The sequence below is a fragment of the Passer montanus genome, unplaced genomic scaffold, assembly GCF_014805655.1.
Source record: "Passer montanus isolate IOZ18808 unplaced genomic scaffold, ASM1480565v1 scaffold44, whole genome shotgun sequence".
Lineage (NCBI taxonomy): Eukaryota > Metazoa > Chordata > Aves > Passeriformes > Passeridae > Passer > Passer montanus.
The window spans coordinates 3271483-3288684 of record NW_024369262.1 but is presented as its reverse complement, the minus strand read 5'-3'; the positions used below and the strand labels follow the sequence as shown (position 1 = coordinate 3288684).

The 17202-nt window shown below is 51.2% G+C and overlaps 1 protein-coding gene across 2 annotated transcripts in view; it reads left to right on the top strand.

The window, feature by feature from the left end:
* Window positions 1-16580, top strand: part of SSH2 (slingshot protein phosphatase 2) — a 90646-nt gene extending 74066 nt beyond the window's left edge. For both annotated transcript variants that reach the window (XM_039720916.1, XM_039720917.1), the window contains 5 exons: window positions 1961-2007; window positions 3378-3524; window positions 4116-4316; window positions 8440-9283; window positions 10518-16580. In XM_039720916.1, the coding sequence (XP_039576850.1) occupies window positions 1961-2007; window positions 3378-3524; window positions 4116-4316; window positions 8440-9283; window positions 10518-12488 (3210 nt within the window). In that variant the 3' untranslated portion in view covers window positions 12489-16580. The remainder of the gene's footprint in view (window positions 1-1960; window positions 2008-3377; window positions 3525-4115; window positions 4317-8439; window positions 9284-10517) is intronic.
* Window positions 16581-17202: the final 622 nt, after the last annotated feature.

Sequence of the window (17202 nt, the reverse complement as noted above, 5' to 3'; positions counted from 1 at the left end):
TCACATACTCTTAAGCAAGACAGTAATGAACAAGAACAGCTTGGTTTTTTGGCTGTACTAAACTTTGCCATGTAGCACCAAGTGTAGACCCTGTACCTAGTGGATGGAAGGGACAAGATCTTAAGTCTAACAGTTTCTCAGGGCTGTTGCCATTGATATAAGACCAGTTTTGTGGCTTTAACTGTCCAGGATACCCACATGTCAAGTTCTTGTGTTTGGGGAAGACATAACATAGCAAAGAGGGAGGGGAGCTGTGTGACATCCAGGTGGAATGAGGCTCTTTTAACATGGAAAACTCTTAAGTTTGTGTGATCCAGGAGGAAGAGAGTAACGTAACAAAGAATCATGGAGATAAGTCACTTAAGGAAACATAAACATTTTGCTGTTTAACGTTTTGCTTGCTTAGTTGCTGCTGGGGCCTGTCTTAATTACTGCAGCTCCTTCTGGTGAGTCAGCGCTCCGCTGGATTTCCCAGCCCCGGAGCCATGGACAAGGTTTGGTTGGGCTGTCTAGCCTGTGAGGTTGGCTCAACTTTAAACAAAGCCATTCCTCTTGGACCAGCTGGTCCTTCCAAATGGAGAGGGCCTCTCCCAGTCTCCGGCTCAGAAGGGATGGTCTCTGTTAATGTGAGCACTCCCAGGATATCATGTTGGGGTAGAGCCAGGAAACTTGGAAGTACCTACAATGTAATGGATTTTTTTTTTTTGCAGATTATGTGTTATAAGGAGAGAGAGGGACCTGTTACAGGCTTATGGTGTTGGCCAAAAGCTGTTATAGGCAGCTGGATGCACTGCAGGGCTTGGAGTCTTGGCTCTGAGTTCATTTAATGGGGAGAAGACTTTCAAACAAGACTTACAGGCAGCACCAAGAAGAACTGTGGTTAATTTTTGGAATAAAAGTGTTTGCAGAGCAGCTGCTGTGGTGAGGAGCAGTGCTGCTGGGGCTGGGCACCAGCTTCACCCAGGAGCGTGTGTGCTGCAAGGCAGGGTTGTGTTGTGAGAGCTCAGAAGGACAAGGAGCTGTTTCCTTCCAGGTGGAGGCAAGAGCCCTGTGGGATCCCATTTAAGGAGTGCTAAAAGAACTAAGCAGGAAATAAGAGAACTGAAGATGTTGGTAATTGTGGATAAAAGGACAGGAAAAAAGGCTTTCACCCCTGCAGCGTTGTTCTCCCTACCTGTGGAAACTGATGGTTCCCAGGCCTGAATTAAATTATTCTTCCTTGACAGAAAGAGACAAAATTAAACTGAGTCTGGGCCTTGGTAAATACAATCAGTCATCTTCATCTGGATCATCTTTCCGTTTGGGAGCCATTTTAGGGCAGGGAAGCAGAGAGCTTGTGCACCCTAAATTTTGAAGGAAGGCTTTGAGTGGTTTTGTCCTCAGTCAGGTTTGTATTTGAGCAGGAAGCAAGCAGCTTGTGTGTGCTTCAGAGGAGAGGGTTACCTGGCCAGGGTTAGGTAAATGTCTTCATTTCTCTGCTCACACAGGCTTTGAACATGGGGAGAAGAGGTGTAACCCAAGTGAGCTTAGGTGTTGCTGCCTTTGATGTTCGAGATGGGTGTTTGGTGTATAAACAGCACCTGGATGGTTCTTAAATGCAGGCAGTTTCTCCTCTGTGGGGCAGAACTGGCAGCAGCCTCCAGGGAAAGGGTGGAGTGGTCCTGTCTTGCTGAGGTTGATTTGTCAGCAGTTTGCAGGAAGTGCCAACACAGTGCTGGGCTCTTGTTGGCAGAGCTGCTTCTTGTTTCAGAAGGGATCTGGTTAATGGGGTGAGAGAAGGTGCTGAGCATCAGTCCTGGTTACCACTTGTGTGCCCCTGTACTCAGAGGACCCCCAGCTCTCCAACCCTTGGCTGGTCAGCTTCCTCCTCTGGTTCACTGGTGACTGTTCCTCCCTCCATCAGGTGCCTGGCCTTGCCTCCCTTTTGCCTGATGTGTCCCTTTGCATGTTTTCCCTGCAGGGCTCAGAATGGAATGCCTCCAATTTGGAAGATTTGCAGAACAGAGGGTGAGTAGCTTCAGGCCATCAGCTTAAAAGCAAGAGCCTGGCCACACTTTTCTGTGCAACAAACTCTATTCCATACCTGCTGTGTAACCTGAGTCTTATTTAAGGGATTGCAAATCCAAACAAGCTCTTGCTTCCTCCAAACTCCTTGTCCCACAAAGAGGCACCTTAATGTAAAAGGATCTTAGCCTGACCTTGACTAATGTCCCCAAGGCAAACAAAGGAAGGCAGCAAGCTCATAGCTATAAGTAGTAAAAAGCTGCAATTACTGAACTGGATGCTGCATAGTTGGCTCCATGCCCTCGGCCCCAGCCCATAGTTCTGGACTGATTACAGAGGCACTTCAGACCTCCAGGCTGTGCAGGAAGGAAAATGTGGAGAAGAGCATTTGTTCCTCTGAGTGGGGCCCAGTAGGAAGTGAAGTCCTGTAGGAACCCCACCAATGGGTTCCTCTGTTTCCTGCCCTTTCTACTTTTCAAGTTTAGATTGCCCTTTCTCTAGACCAGGTGGTTGTAAGCACCAAGATTGTGCAATTAAATAATTATTTATGGATATGGCTTATTTGTGCCAAACCAGTGGAAAAAAACTAATCCTGCTGGTGACCTGATAGTGTAATTCTGTACCTCAGAAATTCAGTTGACTGAAGGCAAAATTGACTCTTCTTGGTGAGCTCAGGGTCTGCTGTGATTTCCTCGAGTCCAACAGGTCCTACTTGACTGCCAATGATCTCATACCTGCTTGGGAAAAGGGATGTCACCCTCTTGCAGTTCCCTTGTTCTGCCTGATATCCCAGCATGAGTGCATTTCATAAGCATCTTACGAGTAACCCTCAGGGCTAAAAATACTGAGTGCTGTGTACATAAATACCACACGCTTTCTCTAGCAGTTTCCTTTCCAGAAAATTTAGGGATAAGAAATAAATCCTCCCCAGTGGCTCATTGTCTCTTACATCTCTCTGTAGTTGTTTTATGTGTTTGTTTAGCTCTGGTGTTATTGGGAGGCTTAGTCTTCCTGTGGTTTTGGTGCAGCAGGAGGAGAGATTCACAAAGGGGCTTGGAGAAGGTGTGCAAACACTGCAGGAGCCCCTGTGGCACAAGTGTTGCTGACATGTAGACCAGAGGTGGTGGGCAGTGTGACCTGACATTGTGCAGAGGAAGTTTCTATCCATGCATCTCTGTTATCAGGCTCTAAAGTGCTCAGCAAAACCTATTGTCTGTGTTAGCTGCTGCTTCCTTGCATTAATTCCTGGTTTCCCTGGAATTTTGTTCAAGAGTGCCTTTCCAAATGCCCTTGGCAAAGCAAGGCAAGGCTGCAGTGTAGCAGGGGGACATCTCTTTGAACTGGCTGTGTTTGTCTCTGCTGTTCCCATGCAGGGTACGGTACATTTTGAATGTGACTCGAGAAATAGACAATTTCTTCCCTGGGCTCTTTGAATATCACAATATCAGGGTATATGATGAAGAAGCTACAGATCTTCTGGCTTACTGGAATGATACCTACAAATTCATCTCCAAGGCAAAGTAAGTCTTTTCAGAAAACACAACACACCCATTTAGAAGATATATACTAAGCATTTTGTTTTCCTGCTGATTTTCTTAACTGATTTTCCTCCTTACCCACCTAGCATCACAGCATTTTCATTTTGTGGTTTGCAGTAGAAGAACATCTCTGTGCTAGAGGCTGCTCTGAGCTGCTTCCTATCTTTCTGGGATGTGTTTCTAAATTGTGACACCACGCTTGTGGTACAGGTTCTGTTTTCACTTGGAATATGGCTTGATGCCAGTGGGCCATTTGGGCTGAGCTCAAGGGTGCCACACTAGTCTTCAGAGGTTTTCCTGTTTCTCTGTGTTTTTCCACTTTGCAATAACAGCTTCAGAAGAGCTGTTGTAACAAAATCTCCTAGGAATATTAATAAGACCTTGTTCTTCAGTTTCTTTGTGTGTCTTGCTCCAGTTTGTAAATTGGATTATCAGATCACATCCCAGACTCCAGCTGTGGCCACAGTGTTGAAAATATATTTGATAATTCTCTGGCAAAGAAGTTACTGTTTTCTTAAGCTTGTCAGATGTTTTCTGTTTAACGATCCTCTTTTGTTCTTTCTCCCACTTCAGGAAAAATGGTTCTAAGTGCCTGGTGCACTGCAAGATGGGGGTGAGCCGCTCAGCATCCACGGTGATTGCCTATGCCATGAAGGAATATGGCTGGAACCTGGACAGGGCCTACGACTACGTGAAGGAGCGGCGCACCGTCACCAAGCCCAACCCCAGCTTCATGCGGCAGCTGGAGGAGTACCAAGGGATCCTGCTGGCCAGGTGGGTGGAAGGATTCATCCTGGTTATCCCCGTTGAGGTGTCACACTTCAGTGGTTGACTGCATTCTTTCAGTCAGAGCTTGTGTCACTGTGTTGTGCAAGCTCGGGTTCTCAGGAAAGGTAACGCTCTGCGTTCAGGGTTAGCTCAGCCTGGGAAAGTGGGTGTAAGCAGGAGCTGTCAGGAAGCTGTTTGACTTCCAGGATGTTTGGCTTTTGGAAAGTAGCATCCCATGAAGTGTTATCTGAGTGCAGCATTCAGAGCTATGCAGGCTCCAGCAGAGATAAATGATGTCCCTGTTGCTTGTAACATCACTTGGCAGGGAACTCGCTTTGTCTCCTCACAGTTCCCTGTTGAACATGCCCCTCCTCAGCAGCTGGTCTGGTTTTATTTAGATCCCTTTGGTAAGTGTTGGTGTGAGGGGAGGGGACAGGATGTTCTGTGCATTGCAACAGTGGTGTTTATTCCTGCCTGGAGTCCTGAGGCTGGTCTGGAGCTGGGCCTGGGTATGGGCAAGTGTGTTGTAATCCCAAGCCAATCACCTGACTAGCAAAAAGACATAAATATTGCATGTTTCTAGGCTGTGTTAAGCAATGTCTTCACGTGACCAGCAGGAAGGAGGTAGTGATACTCTGTTTTGCTGGGTTATGGTATTTTGTTTGGGATCCTGGTGTGCTTTGCCTGGGAGCAGATCTGCAGCAAACAGAGTTACCCAATCTGAGCCTCCTGCTACAGGAGGTAATCTTAGCAGGTTTGGACCAAAGTAAATAGTAAATTTCAAAGCTTTTTGGTGCAACTGGGAGATGCCTGCTTTTTGTAAAATCATTTTGTTTGGAAAATGCTTTAAGGTAGAGTCCAGCCATTGTTTTATATGCTATTATTTAGAGCAGCTGTGTCACTTGTTTACTGTCTTTAGGGCACACTTCTTACCTGTGTCCCCTGCTTGATTCTGTCCCTTCATGTCTGTTCTATCCACTTGCAAAGACCTCCATTCCCTTTAATTGTAATAAATATTTCTTCTTCCTTTGCTCTCCACCTGTTCCCATCAGCCTGACTGTGTTTGTTGCTGGGCCAGGATTGGATTCCCAGTTTTTACACCAAACCCTTGGTCTGAGCTCCCCTGTCACTGGAGTGTGCTTCCTCTTTCCCTCTCTGCACAAGTGAACAACCTCAGGGCTCCTCCCAGCTTATTCCCTGACCAGGTGCACCCACAGGATCTTCATCCACCAGCTCTTCCCATCCTTCCTCTCCCCGGCTCCCCAAGCCCTGCCTGCCATAGTGACCCTCTTTCTTTCTAAAAAGCAGCCAAGTAGTATCAAGTCTCAAGACAGATCATGTGGAATAGACAATTTTAAAAAACAGTGCCCTGCTGGACTGAAATCCTTTGAGGCAGACACCACACCTGCCTTGGGTGCCTCATGTGACACCAAACAAGCTGCTGGCACCAGTTTGTAAAGGTCAGTGCTTAACTCTGGGCCAGAGATGACCTGACCAGTGTAGTGTGCATTGAGCAGACTGGGAAATTATGTCTCATTGGTGTAGATTGGATGGAGAAAAAAGAAGTTTTTAGGAGTGAAAACCACACAGATTGGTGAGCACCTGTGAGGAGCTCTGGTGTGGGAGCAGCTGGTATCTCACACCTTCCAGCCCTGAGCCCAGCAGTTGGTTTGGGTAATCTGCCAGTCTGGTAGCTGGTGACATGCCTGCAAAGCCACCCTGTACAAACATTTTGGTTAAGGATTATTTTTCCCTGTCTTTAAGTAATTTATTTTTTGGAGGTATATCTTTCCTGCTGCCACCATTTATAGCATGTGGCCTCCCTTCTACTGAAGCCCTACCCTGCTCTGCAAGTCCCTGTACAATGGCACAAACAGGATGACTTGTGAGGCTTTAAAAAATGCAAGAGCAGTGTGTTACATCTGTGTAGGATGAAAAAGCCTGCAGTAAATGAAGCTTCACTAAAGCAAGGAGTGGCCCCTCCATGCTGCAGAGACTGTCCCTCTTTATCCACTTCCTCTCTCAGCTCCAAACTGCTTTTCTTCCCCTTTTTTTTTTTTTGGTGTTATTTAGCTTTTCCCTCTGGCTGCATTGTTTATTGCTGCAGTATTCCAGGACAGGTAAAAAAAACAAAAACAAAAACAAAAAAAAGCCCCAACAGATTGACACTCATGTGACTGCTCCAGTTTCAGGGGGAAGGTATGTGAGGGCAGCCATGTGCTCACACTATCCAGTTACGGTTTTGTGCTAGGGTTATAGCAACTGGGATATGTTTTCCAGCTGTAAAATGAAAACCCCCTGCCTGCTTTTAGTCACAACAACAAGTGTGTTTTGCTCTTTGGGACTGTCATACTTCCTGGGGTTAGTTAAACTGTCCCCTCCCTCTGTTGATAAACACAGCAAGGCTGAGCCAGGCCTGTTTCTGTTATTAGTTATAGATAAGTTACAGGAAACCAGTGTTTGGGATCTCCTGTGCCTTGTGCAGCTTGTGAATCAACAGCATTTTTATACCCAAGCCTGGAGAGCTGGTGGGAGGTGTGGGGGGCTCCTGGTCCAAAGCTGGTGTGGGTACAAGCACCAGGAATGTTTCCCAGGAAGGTCAAGAGGGGGCTGTGGGCTCTGGGAAGGGAAGTGGGCTCCTGTTCTCTGACCTGCACCTCATGCAGCTTCTCAGACTGGGGAAGTGTCAGACTGGAAGATAGCACAGCACACCTCTGCCAGGAATGCTTGACATCTGGTTTGGTCCTCAGATCTGTGCCAGTTGCTCACACTGGAGGGTAGTTTTTACTTTCAAAATCAAATGTGCAGCAGAGAGCTGGATCTGAGCACTGAAGTGCCCTCAGAAAACACCAGCAGCTCCCCAGGCTCTATGAGCAGAGATGTCAGATTCCATACAGAGCCCCAGCAAGAACCTGCCTCAGGGACAAGCCTGTTTGTGGTGCCAGTGTCCAAAACCCTCTGGAGATGGAGCATGTGCACCCCAGGACAGTGTCTTTGGCCTCTGATCTTGACCCTCCTCTCCTGTGGCAGGACCTGATTCTGCCCTGTGTCACACGGGAAGGTTGTCACTGATTATAGGGTTGGAAAGCTAAATCTGCAATGGATTATTTTCCTTAGCTGTTGGGCACCCACAACTGAACTGGCACATTGTAATTAGCTCAGTACCATCTGTTAATTAACTTACCGTGGCCACTGGATGTGTCTGGGAGTGCCTGCTCTTGCTAGCAAGGGACTGGAGGGTTTTTGCAAGATCTGCAGCTCCAAGGAGGTTTCTGTGGTTTCTGTGTTCCTCCTAGGGGCAATGGGTGGAAACACATCCCTGTGGCCGTGGCCACTCACAAACCCTGGCAGCCCGGGCTAGCTCTGGCATTTCGTGGCAAGAAGTTGCCTGCAGTGCTCTCTGTAAGCCCAGGTGCATGGGTTGGGGTTTTTGGCAGGTGGAGTTGAGGAAGGTGATGCAATGCCACTGGCAGTTATTTGGCCTTTTGATGGCTCAGAATTTCCTAAAGGGGCTTTCCAGGAGCTGGAGGAGTTCTGAGCTTCCTTCCTGTGGAAGGTGGGTGGTAATTTGGGCTGTGTGTTTACTGTTAAGGATGTCTTGTGTGTTTTTGCACACACCCACCTCTACTCATCCCACCCTATCCCTTGGTTACAAGAGCCAGATATTGATAACTGAAGCTATTCAGAGAAGAAACCACAAGGGAGATTGGACTTTATTCAGTGTCCACCCCTTGCTTGTGTCCAGCACAAGGGGTTCTCTCTCTTCTGATCACCACTCACCTGCTAGCAAATGGAAAAGTGCTGGCTGAGAAAAGAGGACCAAATCCTGCAGTCAATTAAACACTGCATTTGTTGAGTGGACAGATGTAACACTGCTGAGAAACAGCACACTGCTGTGTGGAGCAGATTGGTGCCATGGAATTTAGCTCCTGGAAAGTGGCTCATTACTGGGTCAATTCTCCAGCAGCAGGTCTGGCCCTGAGCTGTTCAGGTGAAGCCGCAGCTGTGGTCAGTGACTCCAGCATTTGGCACAGTTTCTGTTGTAGGTTGTGTCCTCTTACAACAAGGTGGATCTGGCTGTGGTACATAGAAATTACTCACTGTTTTCCTTTGCTCTCCTTCCCTGCAGCAAGCAGCGGCACAACAAACTGTGGCGCTCACACTCGGACAGCGACCTCTCGGATCACCACGAGCCCATCTGCAAGGCTGGGCTGGAGCTGAACAAAAAGGAGATCACCACCTCAGCTGACCAGATCTCAGAGGCCAAGACCAATGACAACCAGCAGCCCATGTCTCCCATCTACTCAGCTGAGCTGGACAAGGAGCAGCAGCTCCCAGAGGACACAAACATGATCGAGGATGTGTGTGTGAAGGAGAGGAGGATCCACTTAGAGTTTACTTGCAGAGACTTCCACACTGAGCAGATGGAGGACAAGCTGAACCTGAACAATATCAATGGCTGTACAGCAGGGTGTTGTGTAGACTCTGTCCCCCCTGACAACTGCCGTGCTTCCGAGGCCTTAATGCAGCTCCAGCACCCCTTGGAAATAACAGAGTTTCCTGATCTGACAGTGGATGATCTAGAAAAAGATGCCCTTAAGCCTGATATGAACGTGCACTTGGTTCCCATGGAAGAATTCACTTCATGCTTAAAAGACTTCCCCCAATCCCCAAACCAGAATTCCCTAGGCCTCCAACAGAACCCTCAGCCCGAAGTGACAGACCTCAGCACAGACAGGATTGATTTCTTCAGCGCTTTGGAGAAATTTGTGGAGCTCTCCCAGGAGAGCCGGTCACGAACCTGCTCCCATTCCAGGCCAGAGGAGCAAGGGACTGGGAGGAATGGGGTCTCCAGGGTGCCCGTGCTGGAAGTGCCACCTGCTGCAGATGGGGGTGCAGATGCTCGGAGGAGCAGCCCTGGGAACTCTCCTCAGCCCTCGGATGACTCTTCCACAGATGAAGAGCAACAAAAGGTTAAAATAACTTGCTCAGGTTTTTTTGGAACTGCTGCTCAACCCTGTCTCTGGGCTGTTTTCTGCTGTGGGTTGCCTGTGGATGGCATTTTCTATCCCTGCTTTCACTGGACACAGTGTTTGGGCAGGGATTGCTAGATGCTTCTCCCTTCCTTCACTTTTAGATACTTGACCTTTTCTACACTTTTTCCTTAAACATCAGTTTGCTGGCATTGGCAAGGCCATGAGCCGACCTTGACCTGACCTGCTGTGCTGTTCTCATGAGAAACTTATTTTTGAGTTTTGCATCAGGAGAGCAGAAAGGTGGGACTTGACCCACTAATATAGCCAGACCCTGAGCCCAGCCAACATCCCAAATCTGCACAGATATTTATCTGACTTGGGAAATCCACCAAATAATGGGGCAAAACTGGCCTTTTTCCCTGGCTGGGAAGCACCAGCATTGAGGTAGTAAATCAAGGCAGGTGTAGAGCTTCCACTGCTGGAGGAAGAAATTAACCTGTCCAGGTCTGGAGTGATGGGATTGGGCACGTCATGGCTCACTTCTCCTGGGTAGAGAGATGGTCTTGACAAAATTTAGTAACCTCTAAATTTAGGTACCTTTTTCTTGTAATTGCTTTTCAGCCTCCAGGACTCTCACAGGGATTGATGATGTCCGGGGCCATCATTTTCTGGGAGCTTCTCTTATTTAAATTCCATCCTGCATTGCTTGAATCTTTTCCATCTTCATGTGAGGCAGTAAGGCTCTTCCAAATATAATAGGCCAATGCTCTCTCCTGTGATTTGGCAGAGAGTGTCTGTGGGGACTGGGAGTCCCCCGGGCTATTTTCCTCTGGGAAACCAGAGCATTTCAGTGCTTGGTCATTCTTCTTGCTGTACTCCTGTCTGCTCCATACATGAGCAGAATTTTTCATGTTTTCAGTTCAAAATGGTACTTTTAACAGTATTAGGATTCTTTTTATTTGTTGGACTTTTCTTCATTTAGAAAAACAAAAAAGCTACCTTTTCCTTGGAGTTTGTTGCAATTAAGGTTCTTAGATCTTAAGCCAAGTGACAATCCAGCCCGGAGTGTGTTAAATTCAGTCTCAGAGACAGTAAAAAACCTACATAAGTGATCACTGCCACATGCTTTTTTGCTCCTTTGTGTGCACCCCTGTTTTCTCTAACCTGCTGCTGTTTGCTCCATGTCAGCACAGCTGATGCACTTTGTAATTCTCCTGTTTGTGTGTTGCAGGAGGTCCCTGAGCTGCCTGGTGCAGGTCATCTCACGAGATCCCACTCGGAAAATGCCATTTCTGTGAAGGAAATTATCACAGAGATTGAGTCAATCAACCAGGGAGCAGGACCTGCCCAGCAGAAAGAGGGTTCAGCCAACCTCAGCCAGACACCAAAGAGGAACACGGTGCATGACCTGCCAGTGGAGGTGATTTGGGCATCAGAAAAGTTGGAACAGAGTGAAGGAGCCTGTGCTGGACACCAGGAGAAGGAGAAGGACCCTCTGCCAACTGAGCAGGAAGAAGCCCCATCTCTGCAGCTGGCTTCTGGTAGATCAGACCTGGAGGAAAGCAGCTCTGGTGGGGAGCAGCAGGAGCCTCGCGGCTCCACCAAGCCCGAGCCCAAGTGGTGCCCCGGCTCCGTCCGGCGAGCCACGCTGGAGTTCGAGGAGCGCTTGAGGCAGGAGCAGGAGCACCAGCACACGGCCCCAGCCTGCGCGTTACCCACCCGCAAGAACTCCAGGAACGACTCTGCTGCTGCTGCCGAGCTCCTGCCGCGGGGGAAGAGCGAGGAGCCGCCCCCGGAGCCGGCTCCGGAGCGGGACAAGGCGCAGGGTCCGGGCGCTGGGGAGCCGCCGCTGCCTCCCGCGGCAGAGCAGCCTGCGGGCAGACAGCTGCCTGCACCCCTCGGGCCCCCTGCCCAGGAGCCCCTGCCCGCAGAGCCCGGCCCGGGGCAGGAGGGAGCGGCACAGGAGCGCAGGACAGTGGTCTCGTTTGACGGGATGGAGGAGCCATCCCTGCCCTCCCTCCTCCCAAAGAGAATTGAAATCATCGAATACACCCTCACGGTCAAGCCTGCAGAGCAGCCCCCCAGTACAAGCTGTGAGCAGGGCGGGCTGGCTGCGGCCACCCCGTCTTTGGATGAAAACTTGAACCCCTCGATGTGCTTGGAGAAGGCTCTGGTGGATCCCTTGACCCCAGAGCACGCGGTACACAAGCAGGCTGCCTTTGCCGTGGGCAGCCCCGGTGAGGAAGGCAGTGGGATATCTGCTCACCTCCCTGCTGCTTCTCCCTCTGCCCAGGTGACCTGTCCACCTTCAGCCAGCCTCGAGCACTCCCCTTACCCCTGCATCATCCACCTGGAAGGTGTCACCGAGCAGAGCACGGCTACAGAGGATGAGCTGGTCACGCCGTGTGGCACCAAGGGAGATGGGACTCTGCTGTTCAGGGACGGTCCCAAACCTCCCTGCGGGGGCGGTGCTGGCATCTCGAGGCAGCTGAGCAGCGAGGATTCCACCAGGCAGCGTGCTGAAAACATGGACCTTCTGGACATCTCGTTCCTGTGTTACAGCCTGCCTCACAGCTCCAGCAGCCTCAGCGTGGAGGAGCGCTCCAGCAGCCCCGGGCCGGTCAAGCAGCAGGCGAAGGAAATCGAGGCTCGGATCCGGCACGCGGGGCTCACCAGACCATCCCACATGAAGCGCTCGGCATCCCTGGCCAAACTGGACTGCCTGGAGCTCTCCAAGGACGACTTACACGACAGGGAGTCGGCCTCTTGCAATGCCAACCCGGTGCTTCTCACCTGCGTTGCCCTCGGTCGAGGCTTTTGTGGGGGGAGGTTGGAGAGGGGCTCGGAGAGCGCGTGTGGGAAGCATCGCCTGTCCTCCCCAGAGCCCACAAAGCATTTTGTGGAGCAGCTCAGAACAGCCGAGTGCATTGCCCAGAGCATGCCGGTGGAGAGGCCGCTGGCTCAGTACGCCAAAGAGTGCAGCTCCAGCCAGCAGAGTTTGTGTTCCAGTGCAGATCCCACGTGGACTAGCTCCGGGGAGCGCCCTCCGCTGCTCCAGGTGCAGGTCCTGGACTCCTTGTCTCCATCTCAAGCTCTGGCTGTTGCCCCACGGCAGCAGCACGGGAGAACTCACCCTCTGAGGAGGCTCAAAAAGACCAATGACAAAAAGCGGACAACCAATCCCCTCTACAACACGATGTGATCCTGGGCCCTTGGCTGTGATTTCTTACCCAGAACCCGTGGTGTTGCTTTCACGCAAGGGGCAGGTGTAATATAAGGAACATGCACTTTATTGGTTAATTTTATATATATTGTCATTTTACTGTTCCTGGCGCATGTAGGTGTGGGTTGGTTCTTCTGTGTGTGACTCTGACTGCAGGACTGTTTGGGTTTTTTTTAAGTTTAACTCAGATAACCTCAAATGTTCTTTTTTTTTGTTGTTGATAGTTTGTTTTAAAAGAACACCTTTATCATGAGAAAATTGATGTTGGCTTGCTTTGGCAAAGTGGAGTTTGGAGTTTTGAACCAGATCCTAGTTCCTAACTTGAATTTTCCCCATGCCTTGAAATGGTGCTGGGCAGTTGGTGGGGTGAGAGCCCCTGTAAATGTGAAGGTTGTGCCAAGGTCCCTTTGTTTGGCCTTTCTTTTATTCTGCAAACTGGAACTCCACCATGCTGGCAGATCCCTCACAAAGCTGCTTCAGGACAAACACCCTGGGCTTAGTTCAGCTCGTGCTTCCCTACAAGGAGCACACAGGGGTAAATCTTCCCAATGGATGGGCTCCAATAATCCTGGGCAGCACCAAGACCAGCTCTCCCATCTGCCATGGGGCACACAGAGCTCTCTGCTCTGTGCTGAGGTGGGACAGAGCTCCTCCAGGAGCCACATTCACCTCTAGCCCCAAAGCCAGTGTTCTTTTAAAACAAACGCCTCATTAGGGTTTTAACCCTCCCATTACTTGAATACTGCTGTGGGCCTTCCAAGTTCATGGCCATATCATCTGTCCTCTGCCCCAAAGCTGTTTGTGTGCTGCCTGAGTTTTCCTCTCCCCTCTGCCATGCTCACGGGTGTTTCTGGTGGCTCCCAAAACTTGAGCTATTTTGTTACATGACATACTGCCCTTAATGCATAGCTTTGTCCTCTCTGCTGTCACTCCTAACTCTAGACCCAGAGGGAAAATATTTTCTGGAAGTTTTTTCTTTTTTTTTTTTTTCCTTTTTTTTGCCTAAATTGTATATATGATATTTATATGAATTTTTTTTGTCTTTTCTATGTTTTTTTTTTTTTAAAGAAGGGCAAGACTGCATTCTGTAAACTGGAAAACAAACCCACGTTACTCAAACTCAGTGCTGTTCTTTGTGATCTGCACAGACATGGGAGTGGATTTGACATTATAAGCTGTCTTCCCTTTCCAAAAGTGAGCCTGGATGCCAAATGTGTCCCTTCTCTTCCAGTCCTGTGTGAACCCTCGTTGTCCCACTGTGGGAGGGGCACTGTGTGTCTGCCCATCTCCTTCCTGCTGGAAGCTGGGTTCCAGGGGTACCAGTTGGACATGGAAAGCCATTCTGCAGGTTCTTGCTTCCCTGGAGAAACTCTGTGTGAAGGCTCTGCTCCAAATTTCAGCAAATTATTTTGTGGTTTCTGAGCAGTTTGGCTAAATCAAAGCTCCTCATTTCTAGCTGTGTGCATCAGCAAGTCATCCCTGTGCTGCAGAGCAGAGGGAAAGGCCAAGGGGAGCTCTGGGTCCTGTCCACAGTCCCGTGGCAGGTCCTGCTGCTTGGCTGGGGCCCAGACCTGCCCTCTGGGGAGGAGCAAAGCAAAGAGAAGATGCAGAATGGCTCAGGCTGCTCAAGCCCAGCATGGAGAGGACATGGTGTGGGAGGAGCAGCAGCCAAGCCCGTGCCTAGAAAGCAGCCCTAAAGCTGCAGAGCCTTGCGGGCTCAGATGGGACAAGCCCCTCTTGAGCTGGAGAGGAGCACACTGGAGTGTGCTGGAGTATTGGGAAGCAGCATCTGCCTGCCCTGGGGAAGGGGTGTGGGGTATCCTCAGCCCACAGCTGGCTGGCAGGGTGTAATGCCTGCTTGCTCCCCTCCTGTAGCCCTCAGGACCCTCCTGTGCTGCCTTGCAGCCTGGGCAAGGTCTGTGAGTCTGTCTGTGCTCCAGCAGCCGTGAGCACTGTCCCTCCCTTTCCTCAGCTCTGGCAGGGGGCTGTTACCCCTGCTGGAGCACAGCCCTGTCCTGGGTCAATCAGCACGTCTTCCCAGGCCATTTCAGTCGCTAGAAGTCACCCAAGCCCCTGGCCCAGGAGGCCAGATATTTCTCTGGGACACTGAAAGACATGTGGCTTCTCCTAGCCCGCTCCAGCTGGCTCCGGAGCAGGGCAGGCACTGTGGAAAGGCCAAGTGGCTCATGTCATCTGGAGAAGGACAGGTTCAGTCCCTGCCTCCCCCACAAGCTTCACCAGGCCCCACTGCCCACCATTCTAACCCCAAGGACATTCCTGCCTGCCCCTCCAGGGGTGGAAGGGACTGCTTGCCACCAGCCTGCCTTGCATTGCAGGGCGTGTGCTTGGCTGGCAGCATGTCCTGGTGACAGGATCTGCTCAGGAGGGAAAAACCCTGTGTAGAATTTTTTCCCTTGAGAAGACAGGAGGAGGAAAAGGATCAGATTTCTTTGCCCAGCTTGATCTCAGGAGAAATGCCCTCTGGGAAGGGTCTTCAATGCAGGCCAGAAATGCTGCTTCCTTCCAATACTCGGCTGCTCTGCGGGTGCTTCAGCTGGGGAGAGCAGCAGAGGGGCAGAGGCCCCTGCAGGGAGGTGCTTTGCTGTCCCCTTGTCCTTGGCTCTGGCCCAGCACAACTGGTTTTTCTCTGAGGAGGCTGTGGGCAGGCAGAGGGAGTTGGGGAAGGTGATTCTCTTGCAGAGTGATGAAGGCCTTGGAGGTCTGGAGGCTCTGAGCAGGATGGCAGGAAGGGGATGGACTGGGGGGGGTATGGACCTCCTTTTCCAGTGTCTGGGCAATGAAGCCACCAAGCCCCTGGCATCAGAGGTCTCTGCTGGGGACAATTGTCCCTTTTCCATGCTGGTGGCTCGTGGGAGGTGATGAATCTCTTCTGGTTCCTGTAGCCACCCCACAAGAGCTTCTTGTGGCCTGCTGAGCACCCCAGGGAGCAGCAGCACCTCCAGGGTGCTCAGCAGCTGACAAGCCTCACGGGTAGAAGGGGTTTGGGAGAAACGTGTTTGTTTTAAGGGCATTTTTGTACAAAGCAACTGTTCTTTGGTCTCTGGCGAAGCCTCTCGGAGGACGCTTTATTGTTTACATGACTCCTGTACAATATCCCAGCCATCGCTGCCCCGTCCCGGCCGTACTGTAACGTGTGAGCCTTGCACAGACGGACTGCGTGTGCGTGAAACTGGTTTTACACTGCGTTCTGTTGCACTCGGTGGTGTGTGTGGGTGCTGTGTGCGTGTTCGAGCGTGTGTCCGGTCTGCTTGAGGAGTTGTGACCTGTACAAATCTCTCCCCTCTCGGCCCTTTCCTGGGGGCACAGTCCCAGCGGGTGGCAGGAGGTGACGCCCCTCTGGGTCACTGGGGTGTTCAGACTGAGCAGGGATTAGCTCAGTGTCCCTCTGCCAGCCAAGGCCTGGTGGAAGGGATCCTGCCTCACCGCCGGCTGCTCGGGGACCTCCTGGGAGCAGCGAGCTGGGGCTCCGTGGCCGCAGGGGCCCTGCACCTGCAGGAGACTCACAGCTCCCTGGCAGGAGGAAGCCATACCCACCACAGGGCCCTGCTCCCCGCACGGCGTGTCCTGCCTTAATTTGGTCCTGGCTCCACACAAACTCCCCCAGTTCTCCCCCGGGGAGGGGCCCCGGGCCCTTGGTGTGGGGCAGAGGCAGGGGCTGGCCTGGCGCGGGGGGCCCGGCTGGTGCAGGGCTCGGTGCCTGTCCAGCAGTGCTGCCAGAGGTGCTAACAGCCCGCCCACGCTGCAGACATCTCTGTTGGCACGAGAGAAGGTGCCGGTGCCTTTTATTTTCCTTTCTGGAGATGTGACGTCCGTGCGCTGGTTTGTAGGGATTGTCCAGGGCCGAGCAGCTGGCGGTGGGGTTGTGAATCAGGGAGGGGAGCGCTTCTGTCTGCCCCTCCTGCATCTTCCTTGGTGGCTGGGATCGTCCCCTTTCCCCCTAAAGACTTTATGACCGATGTGCTCAGCTGTTTTTAAATGTGAACTTGTGCACTGACGTGCAGATTCAATGTTCTTGTTACCGAATGAATAAAAGTTTTATTTTGAAGATGACAAAGGTGTGTGGCTTCCTATTTGGGGTCAGTGCTGGGGGTGAGGGAGTGATCTGTGCTGCTCTCAGAGCACGGAGTGGCAGTGCTCTGGAAAGCCAGAGCAGGGTTGTTCCCTCTCGTGGATGGTCCTGTCGTGTCCCAAGTGATGGGGCCATGCTTCCAAGCAAGAGGTACTTCCAGCCCACACTGCAGTTGCAAAGAAGATTCCAGGGGTCGTGTATTTAAAACTGTCAGGGTGCTGCAGGTGCCCTCCTTGCACTGCTGCAGACACAGGAGCTGGAGGAGGGTTCTGGGTTTAAGCTCCAAGGGGGATGTGAGGTTTTAGCTGGACACTGGACAACCTGTCTGATTTTGCTCCCTTGTGACAAGAAAGACAGTGGAAGGGTCTCTGTGGCCTTCCTGTGAACAAGGGACTTGAGAAAGCCAAATTCCCTGGGCTCAGCCTCACCATCCATGCAGGAGCTTCCCACCAGGCCAGACCTGAGTGGGCAGCAGGGTGTGGGGCCAGGGCAGTAGGGTGTCACTGCAGGGCTGTCACTGCGGGTCTGGCAGTGTCTCTGGGGTCCCCCATCCCTTCCTCCCCACAGCACCAGCTGGGGAAAGGCTTCCCAGGGCCTTTCCTT